At 63.8% G+C, this 27,806-nt stretch overlaps 2 protein-coding genes across 9 annotated transcripts in view; one reads left to right on the forward strand and one right to left on the reverse strand.

Moving 5' to 3' along the window:
- The window catches only part of SMG7 (SMG7 nonsense mediated mRNA decay factor), a 77,040-nt gene extending 65,738 nt beyond the window's left edge, over positions 1 to 11,302 (forward strand). For 4 of the 7 annotated variants that reach the window (XM_051841430.3, XM_051841429.3, XM_089311966.1 and 1 more), the window contains 10 exons: positions 1,476 to 1,749; positions 3,580 to 3,724; positions 4,073 to 4,455; positions 4,886 to 5,257; positions 5,839 to 5,988; positions 7,368 to 7,448; positions 7,804 to 7,963; positions 8,494 to 8,664; positions 8,760 to 8,905; positions 9,526 to 11,302. In XM_051841430.3, the coding sequence (XP_051697390.2) occupies positions 1,476 to 1,749; positions 3,580 to 3,724; positions 4,073 to 4,455; positions 4,886 to 5,257; positions 5,839 to 5,988; positions 7,368 to 7,448; positions 7,804 to 7,963; positions 8,494 to 8,664; positions 8,760 to 8,905; positions 9,526 to 9,636 (1,993 nt within the window). In that variant the 3' untranslated portion in view covers positions 9,637 to 11,302. Of the gene's footprint in view, positions 1 to 1,475; positions 1,750 to 3,579; positions 3,725 to 4,072; positions 4,456 to 4,885; positions 5,258 to 5,838; positions 5,989 to 7,269; positions 7,449 to 7,803; positions 7,964 to 8,493; positions 8,665 to 8,759; positions 8,906 to 9,525 lie in introns of those variants that run through there. The other 3 variants (XM_089311964.1, XM_089311965.1, XM_051841432.3) reach the window with 3 other exon arrangements.
- Positions 10,653 to 27,182, reverse strand: NCF2 (neutrophil cytosolic factor 2). Of its 2 annotated transcripts, XM_070054884.2 has the most exons (16): positions 26,879 to 27,182; positions 25,720 to 25,802; positions 23,743 to 23,826; positions 22,523 to 22,631; positions 21,394 to 21,528; positions 19,965 to 20,072; positions 19,059 to 19,118; positions 18,366 to 18,409; positions 17,503 to 17,644; positions 17,332 to 17,400; positions 16,745 to 16,820; positions 15,092 to 15,117; positions 14,767 to 14,918; positions 14,522 to 14,633; positions 13,499 to 13,676; positions 10,653 to 12,040 (listed from the first exon to the last, which is right to left on the reverse strand). In XM_070054884.2, exons 1-16 carry the CDS (start codon positions 27,050 to 27,052, stop codon positions 11,877 to 11,879), a joined length of 1,716 nt encoding a protein of 571 aa, XP_069910985.1. In that variant the 5' UTR covers positions 27,053 to 27,182; the 3' UTR covers positions 10,653 to 11,876. The 2 variants fall into 2 exon arrangements, with proteins under 2 accessions (XP_069910985.1, NP_001075570.1); NM_001082101.1 differs by lacking the exon at positions 23,743 to 23,826 and having other exon boundaries at positions 11,776 to 12,040; positions 26,879 to 27,076.
- Between the last annotated feature and the right edge of the window lie 624 nt (positions 27,183 to 27,806).

Consider the following 27,806-nt stretch of genomic DNA (forward strand, 5'->3'; position numbering starts at 1 on the left):
TTTTTCTCTGCCTTCCAAATAAAATGAAACTTAAAAAAAAAGTTCAGAAAAACTTTTAAGATTTATTTACTTATTTGAAAGTTAGAGTTATAGAGAGGACAGACAGAAAGCATCCGCTGGTTCATTCCCCAAATGGCCGCAGCAGCTGGGGCTAGGCCAGGCGGAAGCAGAGAGCTGGATCTGAAACGGAGCTGCCGCGACTTGAACCGGCACCCAAACGGGATGCCGGCACTGCAGGCCATGGCCTAACCCGCTGCTCCACAGCACTGGCCCCAGAAAACGGATTTTTAAAGGTAAGCTTATTTTGGTGCAAAAAATTGTTTGTGAAATCCACGCATACGAGTGGTCTTTGAAAATTTTATGGAAAATGTCAGTCATGAGAAAACAGCGCATGGATTTTAGACGTTTTCAGTGTCTAAATTTTTAAATTCCGTTTCTCCATGAGCTGTTGAGGCACCTTCTGCTCTGAAGTCTCCCCGCTGAGCCGCCTGTCACAGAGGAGCTGTCGTGTCTCCCCGGTTCCCCGGGGCTGCTGCTCCGGTTCTGTGAGCGGCTTCGCAGGAGGCAGCTTTCCCTGCTTTGGCATTTTCCCTCTTGGGAAGGAGCTCCTTTTGGGAGCTTCACAGCTCAGGATCACCTGGCCCTGTAGTTTGATGGAGACTGGCCAAGGCCAGGTGGATGTGCAGGAGCAGTCCCACGGTGAGCCAGGAGGCAGGAAGAGAGAATCGCAGCTGGAACTTGGCTTAAATAACCAAGCCTCTCCTGAGGGCAGCCCCCAGAGGCCTCAGACCTCCCTCCAGGCCCACCTCGCCGGGGCCCCTTCTGCATGCTGCTCTTGGGCCATTCGTGAGCCCCGCTGTTCACTCGGATCCTGGGGTGTGCACTTCTCGTGCGTTGCAGAGCCTTGTGCTGGCCAGTCCACAACAAGCTCTGTGGATCCGGCTGCAGTGTAACTGCAGCCGTGGGGTCTTCCCAAGAAGGTGAGGGTGTGGGCTCCGTTTCTGTCGGGACAGACCAGGCAGTGACCGACGTGGCAGAGGGTGTTGTAGACAGAACGTGGCCGTTGCCAGGCTTCCAGTTCTGTGACTCTCAGACAGGCGCTGTGGGATTTGGTGTGCAGGTTCCCGTTACACTGTAAACACACAGGCTTTGGGTGGACGCATCACCTAGAACACAGGTGTGGTACGTGGCTCCCAGGACACATCAAGGGCCTGGATGAGGTGCCCGTGCTGGAAACACGTCTGATCAAGGGAGCCATGCCAGGGAGCACGCAGCAGCCGGGGGATCAGTGCCAGGGAGCATGCGCGGGGCTCCACAGGACTGCTTCACGCTGCTGGAGTCGCTCTGCGCGGTGGCGGTGGCGCCGCCATAGTTTCCAGGGCTAGGACTGTAGCAGATTGTGGGCTCCATACACAGTTCTTTGTTTCTGTTTTTTATTACATTCTTAATATATGGATTTGTTTTTCCTTTTTTAGGCTGATTCAGTGTGAAAATGAGGTAGGGAAATTGTTGTTTATCACAGAAATCCCAGAGTTAATACTGGAGGATCCCAGTGAAGCCAAAGAGAACCTCATTGTGCAAGACACGTCCGTGGTAGAGGCGTTGGCTGCCGACGGGAGCCCAGGGCTGAAATCAATGCTGTCTACAGGCCGTGGTGACGCGGGAGAGAAACCAGCGGTCACCTTCAAAGAGAGCGCGAAGCCACGAGAAGTGACCAGAGACCCAGGCAGAAGTTTCCCTCCCAAAGAGGTGAGCAGGGGCCGTAGCAGAGGAGCCGCAGCCGAGAGTGAAGGCACAGAGGAGGGCCGCGGGCAGCGAGCCCTGCCCCTTGGGGACACTGCGGCGACGGGGGCAGTGGGGCCCAGCAGCTCCCGGCTGGACGGTGAGGCAGGTAGAGGACGGCTCCGGCGAGGCGGGGCTTTCCTGTTGCTCCTGCAGCCTCGGGAGTGAAGGACCGCCCGTCTCCACCTGAGGGCGCGTCTGTTGGTCTGTCCAGCCAGCGTGGCCTGAGCTGACCGCCTGCAGAGGGTGCTTCCTTGGGTGTCAGCAGTGGTACAGCGGAGATGTGGGTCACTGACAGATCCAGAACCGAGAGTGCATCAGGCTGAAGCGGGTTCTCCCCGCCGAGCACTTTGTCCTGACGTCGGTTCCTGCCCCAGCCAGGGCGGTTTATCACTGTGCTGTCATCCTGGCTCACAGCCTGGTCTCCACTAGGAGGCGGTGCACACGCCCAGTCATCTGTGACCTTGCGTGTTACTTTCCTAAGAGGTACAGGTGAGTTCACCCTGGCGGGATCAGGAGCTTTGCTCATGCTGGCTCTGTTGACGCCATGCTCGGATGGCCACGTGGTTGTGAACACATGCTGGCACATGTGTGTGTGAAGGCTGCTTACAAACAACGCCTTACTGCGTTTCCCTAACAGGTTTTTTTTTTTTTTTTAAGGAGAAGAAAATAATAATTCAGGTTTTTTCTTTTTAATTAATTAATTTATTTGAAAGGCAGAGTGACACAGAGAGTCAGAGAGAGTCTTCCATCCTCTGGTTCATGCCTCAGATGGCCGCAACGGCCAGAGCTGTGCCGATCTGAAGCCAGGAGCTTCTTCTGGGTCTCCCACACAGCTACAAGGGCGCAAGCGCTTGGGCCATCTTCTGCTGCTTTCCCAGGTCGTAGCAGAGAGCTGGAAGGAAGCGGAGCAGCTGGGACTTGGGCTGGTGCCCACATGGGATGTCAGCACTGCAGGTGGCAGCTTTACGTGCTGTGCCGCAGCGCCGGCCCTAGTAGTGGAGTTTTAAGGTTAACAGTAGGGAGAGAAGAGTATAGCGGAAACTGAGAGGAGGCTGAGGCAGTAGGGAAAGGAAGAGCACAGGAAGTCGGCTAGAAAGCCACGGGACACGGATGAAGGTGGCGGCGTTGCCTGCCCGTCGCTTGCTCTCTAACTGCGGTCCGGACTGGGAATGAGCTCCGCTTCTCAGCCCCTCCTCCCACTCCGTCTGCCTGCAGGTGGTTGGAGGAACCCTGAGGAAGTCTCTTCTCCAGTGGGCTGTCCCCGGCCCGCGCCCTCGCTGTTTCAGCACCGGGCAGGTCCGTGGCGGGGTCTGGGGCCTGCTGCTTCCTGCTGAAGTTGGCCTCTGTTCTCAGCAGCAGGGTTCAGGGGGCCACCCAGAGGAAGTCAGCGGGCTGCCGAGTTCCTCACTCGAGGCTGCGCGTCGTTGCTCATGCTCAGTTGGCGTGTGCTGGCTCGTGACTCAGAGTGTGCAGAGCCCTGGGCCTCTGAACAGCAAGCGCGCTGTCCCGGGCCGTCTGTGGCCTGCTGGCATCAGGTGTCCCGTCGTGAAACAGTGGGCTGTGAGGTCCTGGCCACACTTAGTGTTCTTGCCATCGTGTGTAAACAGAATTGTGTTACTAAACTAAACCCTTATCTTCCTTAATTTTTCTGTTTTTGACCTGGTAGATTTGAATTTCTCCACTGTGAGCTTTGTGAATCGTGAAGTGTTAGAGCGCTTTCTTGGGAAGAGACGTGCTTGGTGACATGTTCTCGCCTCAGGCGTTTATAGATGACTTTGCTGCTCTTGCTCACAGGCGAAATCCCAGACAGAGCTGAGAAAGACCCCCGTGTCTGAAGCCAGGAAGACCCCTGTCACGCAGACCCCGAGCCAAGCCAGCACCTCCCAGTTCATCCCCATTCACCACCCTGGAGCCTTCCCCCCCCTCCCCAGCCGGCCAGGTAAAGAGGTGTTCTGTGGTGACTCGGTGCAGGAGTGCTCTGCCTTCACACGCGACGTGCACGCCATGTGTGCCATCAGTCAGCCGGGACATTAGAGAGGAGAGGGGCTGGCTCCCCCGGTGCTTAGCTCGTTAGGTGGGGAGTTGCTGTCACTCAGGACCCGACAGGACACTCAGAACACACTGACTGCTTCCGGAGATAGAAGGGGATCGCTGAGGGGGACAGAGTGGCCGATCTGTTACCTTAGAACTGTTAGAAGCCCTGCCCTTTCCCAGGATAACTGTGTGTGTGTGTGTGTTGCCTTTTTGTGTTGTTCTAGAACTAACGCCGTGTTCTTCTATTTTGAAGGGTTCCCGCCCCCAACATACGTTATCCCCCCTCCTGTGGCATTCTCTGTGGGCTCAGGTTACACCTTCCCAGCTGGTGTTTCTGTCCCAGGAACCTTTCTGCAGTCTGCAGCTCACGCTCCAGCAGGAAGCCAGGTGCAAGCTGGGAAACAGTCCCACATTCCTTACAGCCAGCAGCGGCCCTCGGGACCAGGGCCAGTGAGCCAGGGACCTCAGCAGGCACAGCCGCCTTGCCAGCAGCCCCTTGCGTCTCTACCAGCTCAGCCAGCAGCACAGCCCACAAGCCAGGTGCAGGTTCCAGCCCCAGCTCCGCCGCAGCAGTCCCCCACAAAGGCCGGGCCGGCCCTGGGGAAGAGCTCGCCTCCCCACTCGGGATTCCAGCAGGTGAGTGGGGCCCTGCCTGGACGAGCAGTGACCGTGGGCACCCAGGAGCGGTCTGCACCCTGTGGGAACATTGCAGGGTCCCTTGTTTTCACCAGTGGGCAGTGTGCTCGACCCCCACTGCCAGCCTTTGCCACCGGTGGTCAGCATTCTGGGAATGACCGCAGCAGGCAAACGGGCCGAGACGGATGTGGCACCGATTTCAGTTGCTGTCACCCGCAGCACTTGAAGCAGAGGGGGACTGTCTCACACGCAGCTGTTACCACGAGAGGGAGTGCAGTGTGGTGTCTGCCCTGGGCTCTGTGCTGAAGAGCCAGGCGGCTGGAGCGTCTGACGAGCTGTGGCCCTGGCGTCAGACCCTGGGTTCATCCTGAGATTGCTGTGTGCTGGTTCTAGGTGATGATGCCTTCTTACGTCCGTCTCTGTTTTTCAGTATCAACAGGCAGATGCCTCCAAACAGCTGTGGAATCCCCCTCAGGTGCAAGGCCCTTTAGGGAAAATCCTGCCCGTGAAACAGCCCTGCTACCTTCAGACCCAAGACCCCGTGAAGCTCTTTGAGCCGTCATTGCAACCTCCAGTGATGCAGCAGCCGCCTCTCGAGAAAAAAATGAAGCCTTTCCCCCTGGAGCCATATAACCACAGCCCCTCAGAAGTCAAAGTCCCGGAGCTCTACTGGGACTCCGCCTACAGCGTGGCAGACAGCCGCGCCGTCATGCCACAGCCAGCAAACGTGGACCGCAGGGGCAAGCGGCCACCCGGAGTCTTCCGTCCAGAGCAGGATCCCGTGCCCAGGATGCCGTTCGAGGTGTGTGTCCTTTCTGTCCCTCCCCAGGCACCTGAAGATGGGTCCGCTAGTGTCACACAGATCGGCCATCCGTGACTGCTCGGGCGCAGGGTCGTCCTGAGCAGTGCAGGAGGCCCCCTCCAGCTGCCGGGAGCTCGCCTGGGCTGGCGAGGAGTCTGGAGAAAGCTCTCGCCAGCCTGGAGGGTGCGCGGCTCCTCCGAGTCGGGCTGACTCACCTAAGTCTGAAAACGGTTCACTGAGGATTTAGTTGGTTTCCGAAAGGAACAAAGCCGGCGTCTTAGTGCAGTTCCCTCTCCTCGCCCTTCTTATTCCCGGGAACCGGGCGTCTGCTGGTAGTTGTGCAGCGGATCCGTTTCTCTGTCTTTAGCTCCCTTGTGTCTCGGGGTCTGCCCTGTCGGGGTCTCGCTGCTTCGTTGTCTTGCCTGCACCTGCATTCTGGAGCTCCGCCCTCTTGTAGCACCCGACTGCCGGTCGCTCACTCCCCTCCCTTGCCCGTGGTTGCCTTGTCCACCTCCCTCGTCGTGCCGCCCCCTGCAGCCCCCTGCAGCCCCCCGGTCTCACGTGGTCCTCTCTGCCACTAGGACCCCAAGGGCTCCCCTCTGCTCCCCCCGGACCTGTTACAGAGCCTGGCTGCCCTAGAGGACGAGGAGGAGCTCATCTTTTCCAACCCTCCCGACCTTTGCCCAGCCCTTCTGGGGCCTCTCGCCTCTCTCCCCGGACGGAGCCTCTTTGTATGTATTCGACTTAATTCTGCTTCCTGCCCTAACCCCCGCTGCTTTCTGGAGTTGTGTAGCACAGTTGATAGGTGATTCCCCGGTATGCAGTAGAAGGCGTGACTCCTGGGAAGGAGGTGGCTGCCCGTGTCGGACTCTGTAGTTCCCCGTCAGAGCATCACAGCTCGGCTCCCTGGGGCCCAGAAGCCCCCACGGGGGGTGTGCGGGCCCGGGGAGCTGCTGGCAGTGACGGCCTCGCGGGGCCTCCTGGGCCAGCCTCTCAGATGTGCTTTGTCTTGCTTAGGGACACTGAGGGTTTTTTTTTCCTCAGTTGTTTTCAAAACATGAAAAGGAATTTGTTCTAGATTCTTTGACTGACGTCATTAAGTAGGCGAGCTGAACGGAGGAGTCCTGATGTGAATTCCGAGTTGGGCTCATAGCAGAGTAGCTGAAGACAGATGCCTTGTGTTTGTAAACACTGCAGCTGCAGAAGAGGGCGGGGGGTGGGGGGGACAGAAATGCACTCCCGGAGCGGAGGAGGGTGCCGGAACACGCCCCTCGGGTCTGCAGGGAGGAGGGCACGTGCTGTGCTGCCCCTGCCCCGGAGTGAACAGAGACCTCTTCGTTGTACGTTTTTGCTGTTTCTTTCCCACAAACACGGGGCAAGAAAACACTTGTAAGATTAAAATGTTAATTTTAGTGTCAGGAGAAGTAAAAACTGCACTTTGATGGCAGCCCTGGCACTCGAGGGCTCCTGAGAGTTTGCCAGATGAGCGGCGGTGGAGGCCCCTCCCCGTAGCAGCGTGAAAGACCTGAGAGCTGCGCGCAGTCCTGCCGCTGGCCAGGCTGGGGCGCTGTCCCCTTCCTGGAGCTGGTGCTGGAAAGCGCCAGCCACTCGGTGGCAGTGAATGATAGACGTCAGCTTTTTCCCCTAATAAATGGGAGTTGGAGCGGAGCAGCTGTTCAGTATGGACTGCAGCCAGCAGTGCGTGGGGAGCGGGCTACAGAGCCAGCGGGCGTGGATTTGGGAGGCTTGCTCGGTCACCAGTTTGAGGGTTTGAAGCACTTCGGGGGGGGGGGGGGCAGTGCCGAACAGTTCAGCCTCTTCGTCAGAGATGGTTTACAGTGCAGCTGCTGACAAGGGGCTCCTGAGGTTCCTGCCTAGCGAACCCTCGGGGTGCTGCTCCCCGGGGCCCGGCCCTGCCGCCCCCCACCCTCCCGGCAGCCGGCACTGGCCTGGTGTCGCGGCGTTAGCCAGTGTGCGTCCGCCGCTCAGCCTCGCCTCGTACGCTCTGGCAGGGCCGAGCGTGCTGGCGGTCACCTTGTCCGTGTGTGGTCACTCGGGATACTGAGCAAATGCAAGGCCTGACGACAATGCCTTTCTTTCCGGACTGAAGAAATCCTTGTTGGAGAAGCCGTTGGAGCTCATGTCGCACTCGTCCTCCTTCCTGTCTCTCACCGGCTTCTCCCTCAGTCAGGTGGGTGAAGGGCTGGGCGGCACCTGTGTGGCTCCGCCTTCTCTTCTGTGTTGGATGTCTGCCAGGAGTTTGAGTTTGTCCTGTCTGTCTCTGCAGCAGGCGAGTGACTGGTACACTCGAGTTTGAACCCTCTGACGTCTCATTGATGTCGAAATCCTTTGGGCTGTGTTGTTCAGCAGATAAATGATTCGCGCTTTCTAAGCCGAGTGGTTATTACATGGAGAAAAGGCAGAGGGGAGATAGTGTGGAAGAGACAAGAAAAGCTGTTGCAAGTGTGTCTGGCCGGGCAGAGCGGCAGGCGTGAGGGCTCGTCGCCTGGGTCTCCGGGGTGGTGTGACCAGACTCTGTCTTCCAGGACAGGCACCCGAGCAGCAGTGTGTTCAGCGAGGTGTACGGGAAGAACCTGGCGGCTGGCTCCAAAGCAGAGCTGAGCCCCGCCCTGGCCCCCCAGGAAACGTCACTGTACTCCCTGTTCGAAGGGACCCCGTGGTCTCCGCCACTTCCTGCCAGTTCAGGTACTCAGTCCTCCGTAAGGGACGGGCCTGCCTTCCCTGTGCGCGTCAGCGCTGGACTTGGTGGAGTCTGTGGTCGCGAGCGGAGGCGGCCAGCTGACTCCTGGCACAGGGGCCCGGCCGGCGGCCACGGGTGAGAGGAGGGCGCAGGCTGGGGGGCTGTGCCCTGGTGGCCTTGGTCGTGGGGGTTCATTCCTTGCACTGAAAGTTGTACGTTTTAAAGGGGGTTTGAATCTCAGTTGTGGAAGTAGTCTGATTTAATAGTGATTCTTAAGGTTAGGAAGCTGTTTCTGACGGAGAAGACTAATGGCGTCCTTATCGACAGGCCAGAGTAACGAGTGCTCTGTTCTCTGTTGCTTTTTGAGGCAAGGATTACGTACAGAACGACCAGGGTGCATGTGGAAGAGTCCCTCCTGGGACCCTGCTGGTCATTCTTCCAGAGCTCTGGCCGGGAGGGCTTCGTCAGGCGTGGGGGGATCGGGGTGCTGGGAAGCCTCGCTGGTTCAGTGCCCTGTGTTGCTGTCACTCACTAGATCACTCGACACCAGCCAGCCAGTCTCCTCATTCCTCCAACCCGAGCAGCCTGCCCAGCTCTCCTCCAACACACAACCATAACTCCGTCCCCTTCTCCAATTTTGGACCCATTGGGACTCCAGATAACAGGGACAGGAGGACTGGAGACCGGTGGAAAACGGACAAGCCAGGTGAGGTCTAGACGCCGCCGTCGCGCACGGTGCTGGCGCCCCAGCCCCGCCCCATGGCAGCGCCTCGCTGACTCCTCCTCCCTCTCCTCCGGCAGCCATGGGTGGGTTTGGCATCGATTACCTCTCGGCAGCGCCATCCTCTGAGAGCAGCTGGCGTCAGGCGGGCACGCCCGCCAGCACCTGGGCGGGCCACGGCCCCTCCGTGGAGGACTCCTCTGCTGTCCTCATGGAAAGCCTGAAGGTGAGTGAGCGGATTGCGGAGCGGGACCCGCGGGACGCGCCAGCACAGCCCACGTGTGGGACCAAGCACCAGGCTTTCGGGTTCGTGCTAGGAAGACAGGAAGTTGTGGCTGCCGTGAGAACCACGTGAGGGCAGTGGCTGGGCACCACGTGGAGCTGGGTCTAGGCGCAGGTCCCGCGGGGCACAGCCTCTCACCTCTGGAGTAACTCCCGGGAGGGCCGCAGGGACATGCTCCAGCAGCCGGGCGGGGGCGGGGACGGGGACAGAGCAGGGGGCCAGGCCCTCCCACCGCAGGCGCTGGCCGCTGACGGCTTGGGGGGGGCGGGGACAGAGCAGGGGGCCAGGCCCTCCCCGCCGCAGGCGCTGGCCGCTGACGGCTTGGGGGGGGCAGAGCAGGGGGCCAGGCCCTCCCCACTGCAGGCGCTGGCCGCTGCCGGCTTGGGGGGCGGGGCGGAGCAGGGGGCCAGGCCCTCCCCGCCGCAGGCGCTGGCTGCTGACGGCTTAGGGGGGACGGGGCGGAGCAGGGGGCCAGGCCCTCCCCGCCGCAGGCGCTGGCCGCTGCCGGCTTGGGGGACGGGGCGGAGCAGGGGCCCGAGCACTGACGGCCCGGCTGTCTGCAGTCCATCTGGTCCAGCTCCATGACGCGCCCTGGACCGTCCGCGCTGGAGCAGCTCTTGATGCAGCAGCAGCAGCAGCAGCGGGGCCGAGGCGCCCTGAACCCTCCACACTGAGGCCCGAGCGCAGCCTGCGCATGGAGGCTCCGCGAAGCCGGCCTGCCGGGCTCGCAGGCCTGGCGCTCAGCCCGGCGGTGGCAGCCCTCTGCCGTTCCTTGCTGTCGAGGGTGTAAGTGTCCCACCAGCCCGCTGAGTGTGCACGGAATGTCCGCAGTGCAACGGAAAGAAAACCCACCGGGAACTCTCCGTCCCCGGGGCCCCGTTGGTCCCGCTCGGTCTCGGATGGCACCGCCGCTCACCTCCGTCACGCACGTCCCCAGCCACGTGGGAAGTGGAAGCTGAGAAGCAAGGGCAGATGGGAGAAGCCGCGGGAACTTCTCAGTGCTTTCTCCTCTTGGGGAATAAAGCGGGAGTCCACTCACGGTTGCTTTGCTGACAGAGTAGTGGACATCGCTCCCAGCCATCCTGGCTGCTGTCGCTGCTCTCGGCAGTGACGCCACACTGACGTGCTGCGGGTCAGCGGGTGACAAGGAGCCCCGTCCCTCACTGCCCTGTGGGAGGCGGGTGGCGACAGGGTGAGCCCGGCCTCTTCAGCCAGTGGCAGTGTCCGCAAGGGACAGCGCGAGGCCTCGGGTGGCCCGGCCGGCCCTGCACTGGCCCGGGGCCCCAGCAGAACGTGGGGGCGTGACCCCGGCGAGGACGCGCAGGGGCGGTGGTGCTGGGCCGGACTGGCAGCCGACGTCTTCCCGGCTGCACCCACGGCGGGCAGCATACGGGCCCACGGGAGGCCGCCAGTCCGCTCCGGGCGGGGAGAGGCGTTCAGCATGGCTGTCGTTTGGTTGGATGATTTCTGTGCCCCGACTGCCCGGTTGCCCCTCCCTGCCCTGTGCTGTGTGCTACTAACTGTCTCTGTTCCCAACGTGCGCGACGACTGGCCGAGCGACAGCAGCGTGGGCTCCGGCGCGGGGCCCGGAGGCGGCCGAAGACGAGGGCGCCCGCCTGAGCGTGGTCTCGGAGGCGGCACGGACACGCGCCCGGCGGCGCAGAGCAAGCGGAACGGGGACAGCGGGAGATGGACTTTGACTTTGCTATTTATTAGGCGCGAGGACCCAGTGCGCTTGCGCAGGCGGCGCCCGTCCTTCCTGAGGGGTCCGAGGGGAATTAGGGAAACGATGGAAATGTCCACTGCTGTGCTGGTGACGGGGCCCCGTGTGCGAGGGCGCAGCTGGGGGCCCTGGCCGTGCGGGGGGAGGGCACGCTCGTCTCTCAGGGGGTTGGAGTCCCGGACGCTTCTATTACTGCTTCCGTTTGCCGTGGTGTTTGGGGTTTTGTTTTGTTTTTGTTTTTTTGGCAAGGCCTGAAAGGGTGAAGCCCCCACCCAGTGGCACCCTGCGCCCCTTTGTGCTTCTCCCAGCCTCCTGCCCGGCCCTGCCCGGCGTGCACGCGCTGTGTGGCAGGTGGCTGCGGCACGCTGGTGCAGGAGCTGGCACCGAGCTCCCCCCCCCGGCCCCCTGTGCCAACTCGGGGCGCACGGCTTTGCCTTCGCTGTGGAGTGAGGGGGGAGCAGTCGGCCTCGGAAGCCGGCTTGTGTGGGAAACTGGGTGGGGGGGTTGGTTGGTTTGGGGGTTTTTGGGTTTGTTGGTTTTTTTTCTCGTCTGTCTGTGCAAGACCTGCAGCTGCTGGAATCAGCTTTGCCTTTAATTAAACCTGTTCTCTCCAGCCAGCCCTGTGTGACGCCATTTGTTTGCCGGCCCGAGGACGGGGAGCGGGAGCCGCGAGGGTAGGGCCTGAGGGCGCTGCAGGGAGCCCTGGCGCAGACCGGCGGCCGCAGGGGCGCACCGGCGGGCGTCCACGCAGAGTGGCCAGGGCCGGGGCGCTGAGAGTCGCCCGTTGCCGTCACACTGATAGGCGGCTCAGGGGGGCTCTCGCTTAGCCTGTGGGGCCCACTCAGCCCGGCTGTCCCATGTGCTGGGACGGTGTAGGGGAGGCTGGGGAATAGCTCTCCCCTCCCCAAGACGGCGCCCGTCAGCGTGCATCCCACGGGAGCCCGCCCGGCCGGCCTCTGCGAGTGTGGCTGCCGGGCTGCCTGGGGGCGCCTGCAGAGTCACGCAGCAGGAGCGCGCACGCCGAGCCCGTGGGCCTGGGCTCCTGCTGTGTGGTTTGTGGGGCTTTTGTGAGATTAGGACGTGCGGAGAGGAGCGCCGTGTGTGCACCTACAGCTCAGCAGATGCTCACGGGAACCCTGGCGCCCGCCCGTGCCCGCAGGGGCCCCGCCCTCCCCGTGCCCCTGCACGTGCTCACATCAGGGAGGAGGGCGGTGTCTCGGAGGCCGACAGGGCTCCCTGGCCTGCGCCGGCGCTGGGCGTGCCCTGCAGCTGTGCGGGTGCGTGTTCTTCCACGAAGGCTCTGGGGAAGATGCCCGCCTGCCCCCTGCACTCGCCTTCCAGCCATTCTTCGTTCACTGTGAGGGGAGAGCGCGCCGCCGTGACCCGGAGCCTGTGGTCTCGGGAAGCGACAGGGACCCTGCCCGGGAGCGAGTTCCGAGAAGCCAGGGGAGGGATGAGCAGTGACTAGGGTTTCCTGAGACTCTCGGCAGCTTTGCCAGCAGAGCGGGGCGTGGCCGATAGAGCAGGGCCTGGCATGGAGGCCGAGTTGGAGCCACGGGTACTGTTCCTAAAAATGACTGCAGTGCCCTGCAGACCACACTGGAAGACGCGCACACGCTGACTCCGTAACGGGTGCGGGTGGTGTCCCACGCTGCCAGGACACAGCAGCCACTTGGTGGGGCAGCCCCCGAACCCAGCACCACACCATGCGCGCAGGGATGTCGCCTCAGGGCCGCTGCTGGCGGGGTCCCTGGCTGACCAGTCGCCGGCCCCCGTCTGCTGCTCGCTGTGCGGCCAGGGCCTGGAAACCTCTGTCCTGGCACCTGGCGTGTTTCAGGCAGGTTCGAGCCCGAGTCCATTTCAAGACGACGCCTGGCGACTGACGTGCCCTTGACAGTCTGAGAAGCCATCCCCTGGCTGTCCAGCATGGCGGCTGGGCTGAGCCACAGCCCCACCTGCTCCACAGGGGTGCGCCTGCTCGGGGCTCTCGTCCATGCCCTGGGGAGCGTTTCTGTTCCCACTGTCCCTACACGCACACTGCACGGCTCACTGCTCCGTGCAGTTTAGCCCGCGTCTCCCTGTCTCCCTGTCCCTCGTGCGGGAAGACACCACACCGCACCTGCACCGCCTCTGTCAGCGGCTTGTGTTCTGAGCCACACACTTGCATACTCTCCACCCCGTTAAGTTCACAACCTGCTCACTTCTCAATCTGATAATCACAGTGTGTCCCTACTTTGTACTGCCAACACACGGTGCTGCAGCCCCGTGCAAGGCAGAGACCACAGGGCCGGTGTCGTGGCGGAGCAGCTCACGTCCTGGCTGCTTGGCCTCACCAGAAGATGGGACAGGTGGGTGAAGCTCCTGGCTCCTGGTTTCAGCCTGGCCGGGAAGTGAGCCAGGTGGAGGTGGCTAGGACTGACACCGGGAGTTAGAGCAGTCAGCAGCACCGCAGACAGCAGGGTCCCCGGGGGCGGTGCGGGCTGTGCGCTTACGCTCCCAAGGCTGGAGAGGCCCTGGCGTTGGGGCTCCCCCAGGGTTTCTACCGTGCTGGTTCCCGACAGAAAGGGGCGCAGCTGAGCAGAGCGTGCAGTGCGGTGCGAGAACTGGCCGCGGGGGGCCCTGCCTGCTAGGAATGAGAGCCCAGTGCGCTCTGCTGCCCACCCAGGAGCTGGGGAGCGGGCGGAACCGGCGGCCGCGACCCCCTCTGCCCACCCAGGAGCTGGGGAGCGGGCGGAACCGGCGGCCGCGACCCCCTCTGCCCACCCAGGAGCTGGGGAGCGGGCGGAACCGGCAGCCGCGGCCCCGCCGCTTACCCTCTGACAGCACCAGGACGACGTCCCCTTCCCGCAGCTCCAGGTCCTCCGGCTGGCTGGCCTCGTAACGGAAGCGAGCCACCACGTGGCTGCCTTCCCGGATCTTCGGCCCCGTGGTCCGGTCGTCAGCCTTGGAGAGCTCGCTCTCGTCGGGCTCCTCTGGAAAGCCTTGGTCACCCTGAAGTCAGCACAGAACCTGGTCTCCTTGCTGGGCCGTGAACACTGAGCACCGCTGGAGGGCGGGGCCGGGATGTCCCAGCAGCTCCTGGGACGCGAGCTCGCGGAGCCCGGGCGTGGCCAGTGCCTGCCGTGGACCTGCCTGGTCACCTTGAAATCCACGGAAGCCTTGTGGTCCCGAGCAAACAGGCGGAGTCAGCCACAGAGCCCCAAGCTGCTGAGCACTGAACCCGACACCCTCTCCCCAGCACCACGCTAGCGCCCGTTAGAAATGCACACTTGCGGCGCCATGACGGTGGCCCTGTCCGTGGTCGGCCTGGCGCCACACCATCCCCCCAGGGCCGCGAGAAGGCGGGGCTTCTGTTCCTGTACCAACACCTCTGGCACTCGTCGGGTGTTGGGGTGCCAGGCTTCCTGCACAATCGCGGGAGCAGGGACCAGGAAGGAGAGGGCGTCCACCCCGTGGCCTCTGAGGGCGCCCCCTTGTGGCGGTGTCAGCGTGGCGGCGAGTGCTCCCTCTAGGGAGACCTTCCACCCCGCCCGCTCCTCACTCCCGTTCTCTGGGCGGCTGCAGGGCCTGGGGTGGCTGTGGCCGTGGGCGTGGCCGGGCCAGGCTGCTGCCAGCGCTGTGACCTTGGGAGAAGGTCAAGCTGCTTGGCCTCTGCCGTGTGTCTGGGTGGCAGCACCCAGCTACGGCGTCGCCGGGACCCTGAGAGGGCACACGGGCGCACCGAGCACAGCCTCACCCCCGGAGGTCACCCTCACGGGGACGGCCCCTGCAGGCTTCCAGTGAAGGGTGGCTGTGGGGCGCCTGCGGGTGACAGGCGGTGGCCACACGGCACTCACCACTGAGTTCTCACACCACAGGGTCAGGCAGCTGCCGTCCACGTGGCTCCAGGCGTCTGCCATGCTGGCCTCCGACAGGGGCGCCAGCTCGGGGCCGGCCCGAGGCCGGTAGCTGCGGGGACAGAGTGGGCCCCGGGTGAGAGGAGCCTGTGCCCCGTGTCCCCCAGGCCCCCAGCACCCTTGCATCGCCCATGCCGCCCCCACATGTCTGCACGCCGCCTCCGTGTCCCCCCCCCCAGCCGCACCTCAGCTTCGTGTGTTCCGGCGCCAGCTCCAGTTTCCTGGCCACGGCGTCCCGGAGCTGGCTGTAGGGGAGCTGGGGCTGAGTGTCCAGGAGCACCGTGAACTTGTAGTGCACCTTGAGCGTGTAGGGCACGGGGACGCCACGCGTGGCTTCCTGGGGGGAGGGGCGCAGGACGCCTGATCCATTAGAAGGGATGTCCACACTGCAGACCACCACAGCTCCGGGGGGGGGAGGCCTGGGAGGAAGTGGCTTCCCGGCGCAGGGCCGGCCCCTGCCCCTGGCCCCCTGCCCCCGGGCCTCTGACCCTGGGACCCTGGACGCATTACCTGGGGCTCTTCCTTTTGTCTCTGACCTGAATGGGACAGGCGGGAAAACAGAACAAGAGGGGCGCATGAACACCTTGGCCGGCCCCAGCCCACACAGGTGCCCCCCCCCCCCCGAGCAGCTTGCCCTTTGACCTCTGGGGGTCCCCTGGAGAAAGGCAGGGTCCTGTGCAGGCCCCGCCTCTGGTGGCCTGGGGACGATGACCGGAGGCCCGGCTGTCCTCACGGCGGCAGGGCACAGGGGGAGCCAGCCTGGGACCCCCGGCAGCAACGCCGGGACCAGTGCGCCCACGCCTGTTCCTGTGTGTGCCTGATACGTTCGTTTCACATGCATGTAACATACAAGGGCCAGGGCAAGTGGCGTCGCCAAGCGGGCTAAGCTGAAGCGTCCCGTGTGAACACCAGCTCGAGTCCCGGCTGCCCTTCTTCCAGGCCAGCTCTCTGCTGGGGCCTGGGAAGGCAGTGGAGGGTGCCCAAGTCCTTGGGCCCTGCGCCCATGGGGGAGACCGGATAGAGTTCAAGCTCTTGGCTTTGGCTTGGCCCAGACCTGGCCATTGAGGGCACTGGAGAGTGAATCAGTGGATGGAAGTTACGTCTGTCCCCCTATGTTGCTTGAACTCTCAAATAAATGAACCTTAGAAACAAGGCTTTCAAGGCCATTGCTGGTCGGCGGCAGCGGAGAAAGTTGACTACGGGATATACACTTCAAAATGTTTGTGGAAAATGTAATTAAAAGACTATTTTGGGGGCCGGCGCTGTAACATAGCGGGTAAAGTGGCTGCCTGCAGTGCCAGCATCCTATATGGGCACTGGTTCGAGTCCTGGCTGCTCCACTTCCCATCCAGCTCTCTGCTGTGGCCTGGGAAAGCAGAAGATGGCCCAAGTGCTTGGGCCCCTGCACCTGTGTGGGAGACCAAAAAGAAGCTCCTGGCTCCTGGCTTTGGCCTGGCCCAGCTCTGGCTGCTGCGGCCATCTGGGGAGTGAACCAGCGGATGGAAGACCTCTCTCTCTCTCTCAACTCTGCCTTTCAAATAAATAAATCTTTTAAAAAAATACTATTTTGGTGCAAAAACATTGGGAATCCATGCACAGTTTCCCTAACACGTATTTTCAGGGCCTTTTTGCAGACCCCGGCCACTCTACGCCCCGTGAGTAAGAGGGTCGTGTCGCGGTTACGCGGGAGACCGCTGAGTGCTGCCTGCGCGGTGTGGGGAAGCCGTAGAGTCGGTAACTCACTTCCCGGCATCTGGGTGGTGGTACCCCAGTGACTCTGCCGGTCATGTGGTCGTGCGCATCTACCAGGACTGGCTTAAAGGGCGCCAGGGCGACACCTGGGGCCCCCAGACCGTGAGGGGCAAGGCCCCTTCCTTCCTGCGGTGGTCCGAGCCCTAGCTCGGCGCAGCCCCAAGGAGGGAGGTGTTTGGGGCTGCTTAAGGGGAGCCTCGCTGCCCCAGTTGGGGGGGTGGGGGAGGCGGTGCAGCACGGACACAGGGCCTGGGCTTCCTGCCTGGGCAGGTGGGTGGTTGGAGCTGGGGTTCCAAGCTGCGAGCCGTGCGGGGAGAAGTGTCCAGGACGTGCTGGGGACTGGAAGCAGTATGCCGGGTGGCACCAAGTGCACGCCTGCACCCAGGCTGGGGGTGTTGCTCGGACACTAACCTGCTGACGGCTGGGGTCTCCTGGGGGCGCTGGCACTGGGAGGCGCTGGGACACGGGGCTCCAGGGAGGTGTCCTCCTGGGGGTGGCAGGAAGACAGGGTCAGAACCTTCCCTGGCACAAAGCTCGGGCAGGGGGCCCTCGGGTGGCGGCGGCAGTCGGAGCAGGCTGAGGAGGCGCAGGGCTGGCCGCCTGGCCGCCTGTCCAGTGGAGACGCCCTGCCTTGGTGCAGAGGGTCTGAGAGAGGAGTCTCCACAGGCCAGGGCCTCCCCGTGGGCGCTGCTGCCTGCTCAGCCAGGCCGGGGCCCTCGGGGCTGGTGGGGGCGGCCGGCATGGCCCGCGTGGACTCAGGGCCCCAAGCAGACAGCGCCAGGTCCCCTGTTCTCCCTGGAGGACAGGACACCTGAGAGACCGAACTCTCACACACTGGGCCCCCACGTTGGCCCTGAGCCGGGGAGCCACAGAGCTGGGCTTTGTCCTCCTCCCCAGGGTGCCAACCCAGCGTGAGCGTGGCCCTGCGGGGTCTTCCCGCAGCGACGCTGACGCCACCTGCCCCATGCAGGGCGCAGAGGGCCGGGCCCACACGGTACCTGGGGCTGCTGCTGAGGGTGGATCCGCAGCTCCACGGGTTCGAGGTAGTTGCAGGGAACGAGCCCCTTCTGCAGCGCGGCGTCGGGGGGGGGGGGGCAGGCAGAGGTGCGTGTGAGCGCGGCGGGCGCTTGGCAGGCACCGAGCCCAGGGCGCTGCCCGGCCCCGCGTACCTGGCCGTTGAACATGACCGTGGCCCAGTTGTCGCTGCCCTTCTTCAAGACAAAGACGATGTTTCCCGGCATGACCTGGAGCTCCTCCGGCGTCTCCGGCACAAAGCCGAACAGCACACGGTGGGCCTCCCCTTCCAGCGCCCTGCGGGGTGAGGTCCTGAGCCGGTGCTGCCTGCCCGGCCCACCCAAGGGCGCAGGGGCACCAGAGGAGGCCCTCGCCGCCCCCCTTCCCGGCTGGGCTGGGGGACTCCAGGAGGCACAGGTCGGGCTGGAGGCAGGTGACAGCGGGGCCAGGTGCTGGGGGTGGGGGAGGACTCGCCAGACCCTCAGGATGGGGTGGGTTGGCGAGGGCGGCCGGGGTGGTGGGCCGACTCGGGCCGGGCGGCCTGGCCAGGTGCACCCATCACTCCCCTCGCTGCTTCCTCAAGCCGCCGCAGCCGTCAGGGGCCGGGGCTTCTGGGCTGTGTCACTCCACCAGTTCCTGGCCTCACTGCTGCTCTCCCTCCGCCTGGCTTTTGGGGACCCAGACTCCCCCAGCCATCGCTCTGTAGCCACCTGGTCACTTTCCCCTTTCGAAAGGTTCTCCCCAGGGGCAGGGCCTGCTCTGTTACTTGCGGGAATTCTTCCTTGCCTTACAGAACGACTTCCTTTCTCGCGTTTCCTCTTCTGCAAACCTGGGCCCATGGGGAGTGGCAAACACCCCCGGGACAGGGGGCGCGGGCCCGGCTCGGGAGGGGCCCCGGGACACCGCCACACGGGGCAGCCCCACCGCCGCCTGACCCCAGCTGCGCCTCCTTCCCCCCCAGCCAGCAGCAGTCCAGCCCGGAGTCTGGCGCTGCTGCTGTGGGCTCTGTGGAACTTACTGGAAGATCTCCGGGGTTTTGGGTCTGGGCGGAGGCTCAGCTGCCTGTTGGTTTGAGCGGCGAAGGGCGGGGGAGAGAAGAGACCTTCGTTAGTGGTCACTCGAGGTTTTTCCGGACCAGAACTCAGGGAAGTCACCTCTGGCTGGTGGGGACCCCGATCGAGCGCTGGGAGAGGCACCAGCGAGGCTCCTCGCCAGCCGGCAGTAGGAGTGCCGGGGACTCGGTCACGGGCGTCCCAGGCCCACAGCTGCGACTCTTCCCAGGAATGGCCGCTGCCACCCAACCCTGTGGGTGCGCTGTCCGGGCAGGCGGCCCCATTCTCACTGCCTGGACGGACCCCGTGTCCTGGCTGAGCCCGAGGGGTCTCAGCGAGACGCAGGGCTCCGCTGGCTGCCTCTCCCTCCACCCTGGGCCCGCCTGCCTGGTCCTGCCCCACCCGGGCAGTCGGTGCTGTGCGGGGAGCGTCGCTGTCCCTGCTGGTGCCGCCGGATGTCCTGGCCCCAGCCTGCTCCAGCCCCGTGCGCCCTGAGGCAGCTCCGCCAGACCCGCTGCCCACTCTGCCGCCCGCCTGCGTTCCCAGGGCCTGCGCACGCAGCCACCGGACCCCCCGGGCCACACCCGGGTTGAGAGTCCATGCAGCCAGGCCCCCAGCTGACGGAGACCCCCACCCCGCAGCAGGCGGGGCCGCCTCACCTGAGGCTGCAGAGGAGCGAACCCCGAGAAGCTGTCTTGGTCCACCACGGACGCCACGACCTGAAACAGGAGGAGCGAGCTGAGGCTCGCGGCGTGGTCTCCTGCCGGCCGCTCCTCCTTCCTCGTGCCGGGGCAGGCGGCACCTGCTCGCCCTGCCGACCCAGGTCTCACCGAGGGACGACTATGTAACATCACACTCGCCGTCTCGAAGGGAACAATCCCGCGTTTAGCCCGTTCATGCTGCTCTTGCTACTTTCCACCACCTCCCTGACCCCGGCGGCCACCGCTTGGCCTCGTGTCCACGTCCCCGCCCACGCACCAGCCACACCGGGCCTGTGGTGTCGCTCGCTGGGGTCGCCCTAGTGCAGGGGTCAGGCTGCGCCCCGCTCCACGGCCAAGTGGAATCCCACTGCTGCGAGGTCGCACTCTGCTCACCTGTGCACCTGCTGGCCTGGCTGCCCCGGCTCCCTCCGTCCCCACACCTGGACATCTGGCTGTCCCTGCTGACCCAGGCTCTCTCGACCTCTGCTACTGCGCCAGCCCCAGCCCCACACTGACAGGCCGAGCCAGGGCACTGTGGGCAGTGGGACTGCCGACCTACCTCCCGTGACGGCCGGAAGGGCTCAGAGCTGGGCTTGGGGGAGTCCAGTGTGTGAAGGAGCCAGCCCCAGGGCAGTGGGCAGGGGGCGAGGCTCTCGGGCTTGGGGGCACTGAGTCAGGAGGCGTGCTCCCCACTGGCTTTCTGTGGCTCAGCCCCAGCCTCGGCGTCTGTGGGCAGCCCTGTGGCTCCACCCAGGTGTGGTTGAAGGAGAAAGGACCCAGAAGTGCCTGCCTGCTCTCTCTGCTGTGCCACCTCCTCGCAAGTCCCGCCCACCAGAGCCACAGGGAGTGGAGGGAGCCCCTCACCGTCGCCTTGCCCAGGTAGTCCTTCTTGGCCAACTGCGCCACCTGCCGCTCATTCGGCCGGAACAGCCTGCCCACGGGGATCACCACGGGCTCATACAGCTCCTGCTTCTGTAACGGGAAACACCCTGCGTTCCCCACCTGAAGACAGGCGGAAGGCGCGACACGGCCACCCAGGGCTCTCCCCGGGCTCGTGACGCAGGGTGTGCTGGCCTCGCCTGCCCGTGTCGCTGGTCCAGCGTCTGCTCTGCCCGGAGGGCTGCCCCTCGCCCACGCTGTGGTGTCTGGGGAGGGTCTCTGGTGTGGGGCTGCATGCCCCAAGGTGGCCCAGAGCCCAAGCCAGGCCGTGGCTGTGTCCTCCTTGCCTGAATGACTTGGGGCCCCTCCTTTCCGGCTCGGCACAGGGGTGAGGACGCAGCTGGGCCACCCGCATCCCCCTGGGCTCTGCTCCCGGCGCCGGCGCCTGCTCTCTGCTCACGCACACCGCGCCAGGCACTGGCAATGGCTCCCTGCCACCCACTTGGGTGACTCAGATCGAGTCATTTTTCATTTATTTTTTAAGACTTGTATTCATTTGAAAGCAGAGTTTATAGAGAGAGGGAGAGACACAGATAGAGACAGAGAGAGGTCTTCCATCTGCTGGTTCACTCCCCAAATGACCGCGACAGCCAAAGCTGGGCCGATCCAAAACCAGGAGCCAGGAGCTTCTCCTGGTCTCCCACGTGGGTGCAGGGCCCAAGGACTTGGGCCGTATCTTCCACTGCTTTCCCAGGCCATTGGCAGGGAACAGGCTTGGAAATGGAATAGCTGGGACTCAAACTGGCGCCCATACGGGATGCCAACGTTGCAGGTGGCAGTGTCCCCTGCAGCCCCGAGTCACTTTTACAAAGATTATTCCTGGCTCTGTGCCAGGCCCAGAGGCTGCAGACACAGCCTCTGCCCTCCCAGAGCCGAGGGCTGCTCCCTGCGACGCGGGGTCCCCGCGCTGCCCTCAGCCTCGGCGCAGGGTCAAGATCCGGATGCAGCTGTCTGAGAGCAGCCCCCCCTCCCCCACAACTCCTGGAGGGAAAGCAACCGCTTTGTTTTCCTCTTGGTGGGGGTGGTGGGGGTGTAGTTTTTATTTGTGAGAGAGACGGTCAGACAGAGACAGAGCTAGAAAGAGCCCCCGCCCCGCTCACTGGTGCATGTCCCAAAAGCCAGCAGCAGCCAGGCTGGGCCAGGTGAAGACGGGCGCCCAGAACTCGGTCCTGCAGGGACGTCCCAGGACGCACGTTAGCAGGATGTCGGACCTGGGAGCAGAGCTGGGACCTGAAGCCAGGCCCCGACATGGGACGCCAGGTCCCGGGCACATCTAAACTGCGGCCCAGACGCCCACCGCGGAAGCTCCGCGTCTGCTGTCTCAGGCCTCCCGCCCCTGCGCCGGCAGACTCACCCAGACACACTCCATGGCCTTGTCCACTTTGGAGTGGCGGGGCTCGGACTTCATGCTCAGGGCCAGCGCCAGCTGCTCTTCCGCCTTTTTCCATTCCTTCTTCTTGGCGTACATCAAAGCGATGTTATATAACACCTAGAGAGAGAGAGAGAGAGAGAGAGAGAGAGCAAGGGAGGGAGAGAGAGGGAGGGAGGGAGGGAGAGTGAGAGGGAGAGAGGGAGGGAGGGAGGCAGAGAGAAGGAGGGAGGGAGGCAGAGGGAGGGAGGGAGGGGCTCAGGCAGCTGTGGACGCCATCGTTAGCCCTGCGTGGCCCTGGGAACACGGGCTTGTGCTGAGAAAATCCAGCCAGGGGACTCTGTTCAGCGACTCCTCTGAGAGGTTGGCGGAGCTTTTAGCTTTGGCGCCGCTGGTCGGCGTCCGGGGGCGGCAGGGGAGAAAGGCCATGAGCCTGCCAGGTCACAGCCACCACCTCTGCCTTTTGGTTATACTAAGATTTATTTTTTACTTATTTGAAAGGCGGAGGAACAGAGAGGGAGTCTTCCGTCTGCTGGTCCACCCCCAGGTGGCTGCAGTGGCCGGGGCTGGGCTGGGCTGAAGCCAGGAGCCAGGAGCTTCTTCCAGGTCCCCCACGTGCGTGCAGGGGCCAAGCACTTGGCCGTCCTCCACTGCTTTCCCAGGTGCATTAGCAGGGGGCTGGATCAGAAGAGGAGCAGCCGGGTCGTGAACCGGCGTCCACATGGATGCCGGCATTGCAGGGTGGCTTAGCCTGCTGTGCCACAGCTCCGGCCCCTGGGGAATCTACGTTAATGTGTGATTTGAGCAGGAGGGGCCAGGCTTTTGTCAAATTATCGCCTCTGGGAACAGAAGTCCGTTCATCGTTGAGTGGGGTCTGCGACTCAGTCACTGGGCCGGGTCTGCGGGGGGTGGGGGCTCAGCTGTGGGTCTGTCGGTGCAACGCCAAGCGGACAGCTCGCTAACCCGAATGCTCGTACAAAACGGAGGTCATGGCAACGCTGCCACAGCCCAGCACACGGGCGGACGGCTTCCGGGGGCCGAGGGTTGGCTGTAGCCCGGCACAGAGCACACCCCCGCAGCCAGGGGCTCCCCAGACCTGAAGCCCAGCCCCTACCTCGCAGGCAAACAGCTTGAACTGCAGGCCCAGGATCTTGTAGTCAATCAGCTGGTTCCCCCGCAGCTGAGTCAAGGCCTCCTTCAGGTCCTTAATCGCAGAGTCGTATCTGAGGACATGTGGGTGGGGCGAGAGGAGGAGGCACAGGACACGCGGGTGGAACACAGGACACGTGGGCGGGACACAGGACACAGGGGCGGGGCACAGGACACGGGGGCGGGGCGAGAGGAGGGGGCACAGGACACGTGGGTGGGACACAGGACACGCGGGTGGGGCACAGGACACGCGGGTGGGGCACAGGACATGCGGGCAGGGTACAGGACCCGGGGGCGGGGCAAGAGCAGACAGCACAGGACATGCGGGCGAGGCACAGGACACGTGGGCGGGGCGAGAGGAGACAGCACAGGGCACGTGGGCGAGGCACAGGACCCGGGGGCGGGGCGAGAGCAGACAGCACAGGACACGCGGGCGGGGTGAGAGGAGACGGCAGTGTGGAGGGGTCAGGAGGCACAGGGCTCCCCTCCACCCCCCGGAGCAAGCCTTGGACCCTAACCCTAACCTGCTGCTCTGCCTCCCACCAACCTGGCACCCACGCCTGCAGGATTTCCTTCTCCACCGACTCTGACAGCCCCATCCCCTCAGGGGCTCCCGGCTCCTCGCCCCCTCGCTCGCCTGGCACAGCCTCCTGGTTTACGGCTCTTGGTCTCCCACCCCTCCTCCCACACGCCTTAGGCAAGAGTCTTTCCAAAGATTCTCCTGGTTGGGTCCTGTGCTGGGGGCTGGCACTGTGCCACCTGCCTCCACCTGACGCAGGCCCAGGCCAGCAGCGACCAACGCACTGGAGCTGGTGTGCCCAAAGTGGGGGCAGGTGGGGCAGGCCCCTGGGCAGGCGGGGATCCTGCAAGGGGCTGCGTGGGGTCAGATCAAGCACGCGGGGGCTCTGCACTTTGCTAGTTGCCAAAGAGGAGTTGGGACGGCCAACAGCCCCGCACCCCACACCGCACCTCTGGTGGGCTGATCCAACGTGGCCACGGGCTGCGCACGCCCCTCCCCACCTGCACCTGCGGTCCCTTGACCGTGAGTTCAGCGCAGCCTCACCAGGAGATACCGGGAGACCGCAGAGATTCCCAGAGGAAGCGAGCAGTGCTGAAGCCCCCCCGACAGGGGAGACCGCACCCCCAAAGCAAACCCCGCTGCTGCCCCTGCGCCTCCTCCTGCACCTGCTTCCCGCGTCCAGGTCACAGGCCGGAGGGTGAGGATCCCGGGCACGGGAGCCGGGCCTCCCTCTCACTGCACTGGAGCTTCTGGGGCGGGAGAAGCAGACAGGTGCACAGACCAGGTGTGAGCCCAGCAGGTCCAACACCCGCAGCGGACACCACCCCAGCGCCCACCCCGACTGCGCGGGCGCAGCGTCTCCGCCCCCGCTTCCCCTCCCTCCTCTCCTTCAGCTCTGACTCCTCTGAGCGTCCTGTGGTTGCCCCTAGCAACAGCCCAGTGCCTGGCTGTAGGGGCCTGCTGCTGACCAAAGGCGGCCCAGGATAGGAGCCAGCCCGCCCCACGCCTGGATGTCCTCGGGGCCTCCCCGTCCATCAACCTGCACCCCTGAGCATCTGCACAGCCTCCCCGTCCATCAGCCTCTGCCTACACGAGGCGCCCACCGTTGCCACTGCCAGGAAGTTCTAGCTCAGCCTGAGCCGAATTCCTGGCCACTGCCCCCGTGCACACTGGAGGAAGAACCCGCCCTGCAAGGCCAGTGTGCCACGCACCAAAGATCAGCAATTAAGGCTTAGAATATCGTCATCCGGTTGTTGATGAGGTTGGGATTAACTTTAAGTCTGTGAATGCTTCTCTTTTTACTAATTATCTCTTTCTTTTCTTTCTCTCTCTCTTTCTTTCTTTCTTTCTTTCTTGCTTTCTTTCTTTCTTTCTTTCTTTCTTTCTTTCTTTCTTTCTTTCTTTCTTTCTTTCTTTCTTTCTTTCTTTTCTTCTCCTTCTCCTCCTTCTTCTTTTTTTGACAGGCAGAGTTAGACAGTGAGAGACAGAGAGAAAGGTCTTCCTTCCGTTGGTTCTGCTCCCTAAATGGCTGCTACGGCTAAAGCTGCGCCGATCCGAAGCCAGGAGCCAGGTGTTTCCTCCTGGTCTCCCATAGGGTGCAGGGCCCAAGCACTTGGGCCATCCTCCACTGCACTCCCTGGCCACAGCAGAGAGCTGGACTGGAACAGGGGCCACCGGGACAGAATCCGGCGCCCCAACCGGGACTAGAACCTGGTGTGCCGGCGCCGCAGGCAGAGGATTAGCCAAGTGAGCCACGGCGCCAGCTTTTTACTAATTATTTCATGTGAACACTGTAAACACATCAAAAATGCAGGTAGGGGCCGGTGCTGCGGTGTAGCAGGTAAAGCCGCCGCCTGCAGTGCCTTCCTCCCACATGGGTGCCGGTTCTAGTCCCGGCTGCACCACTTCCGATCCAGCTCTCTGCTGTGGCCTGGGAAAACAGAAGATGGCCAAAGTTCCCCCGTGGGAGACCTGGAGGAAGCTCCTGGCTCCTGGCTGTCACGGCCATTTGGGGAGTGAACCAGCAGATGGAAGACTCTCTCTCTCTTTCTCCTCTCTCTCTCTCTCTGTATTTCTGGCTTTCAAATAAATACATAGAATATTTTTTAAAAAATCATTTACTCGTGTGGCAGAGAGGCGGAGTGACAGAGAGCTCGTATCTGCCAAGGTACTTCCTGCAGGTTAGGCTGGGCCAGGGCTGACGCCAGAGCTGGGAGTCCAGCCCAGGGCGCCCATGTGGATGGCAGGGACGCGATGCCAGTTCCTTGAGCCGCCACTTCTGCCCCGCAGCTTGCAGGCAGGCCGGAGCTGAGCTGCGCACTGAACCCGGATGCGGGCGTCGTGAGCACTGCCGGCCGCGGTCCAGCACATCTACCTGATGTGTTGCTCTATTCTCTCGTTTGCGGCTGGATTTTACTTCACCAGACGGACGTAACCAGGGATGAAGCCAGGCCGATGCGGTTTCACGGCACGCCTCGTCCCGCAGCGCACGGTGGGTGCCGTGCTGGCTGACCGTCAGGTCCCTGTGGCCGCCAGGCCACTGCGAGTGGCGGCTGCCTTGTGCCCCGGCGCAGCTCAGGCCTGCCCTCCCGCTGCCTCCCGCGCTGAGCTGTTGCACAGTTCCCAGTGCCCGGGGCCCTCACCTCTCCGTGCGGTGGTGCAGCATCCCCCGCTGGAAGTAGGCCACGGCCAGGTGCCTGTCCTTGCTGATGCTCTTGGTAAAGGCCTGCGGAGAGGGTGGAGGAGGTCGGAGGCCGCGGGCAGCGTTGGGCAGGGCACGGGTCAGCGCGCCTGTCACTTCCTCGTGGCGTGGCATGGGGCAAGTTCCCTACTCTCTAGCTGAGCCCTAGTTTTCTCCTCTGCATGAGGGGCGTGTTGCCTTTCAAGTTCACTGGATCAGGATACAATGGTTCATTATGAAAATTAAAGTAATAAATAAGAATTTACCCGGAAGGCTGGCAGCATGGGGCTTAGGCAGCCGAGGCAGGGAACAATCCAGACACAGAACGCGCGGGGACGCCCGGCACCCACACCCTCCAGGGCCTGCCCCGGCCGCGCCCTCCGCCGGGGTCTTGCCCGCTGACCCTCGGCTCTGCCTGCGGTGGGTGTGGCCCTGGCTGCGCTCAGGGCCTTGCGAGGATCCGCAGCAGCAGGCAAAGGTGACAGCTGACTTCCGAGACGGGGCGGCGCCTTCCTGCTCCGTGTCTCACGCAATCGCTGCGGTGTTTATGCCCTTGGAGACCCAAGGTGCAGGGAGGAGCGGCGCCGCCGTTTGCCTGGAGCGCTCCTGCTGCCGGACCCGGGGGCGTCTCCCTGGCCCTGACCCCACTGGCCCCCACTGGGGTACGCGAGAGGCAAAAGTACTTTAGAAGGTGCTCAGACCCCATCCCCAGCCCTGCCCTTGGCTGACGCCCTGTCAGTCACGGTTAGCTAGGCGCGCACTGGAGATGCAGCCAGCTCTTGGTGAGCCAGAGGGCCGGGCTGCCCTGGGGGCACCTCGTGGCCGGGACGGGGACAGAGACGGAGACGGAGCGAACCAGTGCCCCGTGGGTCAGGGCCATCACGGCTGAGAAGAGGGGGAAGAGGGACAGCCTGGCCCTGGTCACGGCTCCCGGCCTGGGCTGCCCACGCCCCTCCCGAGCAGCTGGGGAATTTTGGGAGCTGTGGCGCAGGCCCTGCCCAGGCCAGCTGGGCGGGGGCTCTGGGCTAATGCGGAAGCTCCCTGGAGATTTGGGTTCCGTGGCCACCAGCCCGAGGGCAGAGGCTGCGGACACTGAGGAGGTGGGAAGAGCCCTCACTCACCTTCTCTGCCTCAGGCAGGTCTCCCAGGATGGCGTGCACGCAGCCCACGTTGAAGCAGATCCGGGCGTGCGGGTCCTGGACTGCGCAGAGGGCGGCCAGGGCCCCCCTCCAGTCCTCCCGGTCAGCCGCCAGCACCCCCTCATTCCAGAGGCTGATGGCCTCCGCCAGGGACATGGTCAGGTGCAAGCAGGTGTCGGGAGCGGCCAGGGACGGGCGGTGGGGGCAGGACGGGCCCGGCTCCCCTTAAGAAGGCTCTGGTGTTGCAAAGGCAGCGGAAGTGGCCCCACCTTTCAGCCAACTGTGAGAGAGAAGGAACGAGAGGGCGGCGGGGGCGGGCGGGGGGCGGGCAGGGGAAGTACAGCAGGTGCCGTTGTCATGGGTCAGTTCCCCAAAACGCTCCGCTGAGTCTCCGCCTCCTCCTCTGGCTGCAGCCTCTGTGGGGCCCAGGGCAGCCGTGCCAGGGGTGGCTTCCCCAGCTCCATTGCATCCTGGGCTTGGGAGGCTGCGGGGCGGGCGCCTGGCTCCTCCCGGCCTCTCCCGGTCCCCGGCTCTCCTGCTCCTGACCCTGCGACGGCCGTGTCCTGTTGGTTTCATCTTGAGCCACACCAGCGACAGACACATCTCCCGGGGTCCATCTGCACCCGAGGTCACTCGGATGAGCACTCAGGAAGTCCGGGGCGGGAGCGACTGCCCACAAGCGCCTCCGCGTGGGATCCAGGTCGGCCACGAACGGCAATTTCTCCCATTTGTGAGCTGACGGGCTGCGGGCTGCACGGAGGCTGAGACTCCTTGCCTTGCTGAGGGACCACGGGGTCCTGGGGACAGCCAGCGTGACCTAGAGAGCCCCCCGCGGGGTCCTGGGGACAGCCGGCGTGACCTAGAGAGCCCCCCGCGGGGTCCTGGGGACAGCCGGCGTGACCTAGAGAGC

The sequence above is a fragment of the Oryctolagus cuniculus genome, chromosome 13 (assembly GCF_051225735.1).
Source record: "Oryctolagus cuniculus isolate XC-2025 breed Fujian yellow rabbit chromosome 13, ASM5122573v1, whole genome shotgun sequence".
NCBI lineage: Eukaryota > Metazoa > Chordata > Mammalia > Lagomorpha > Leporidae > Oryctolagus > Oryctolagus cuniculus.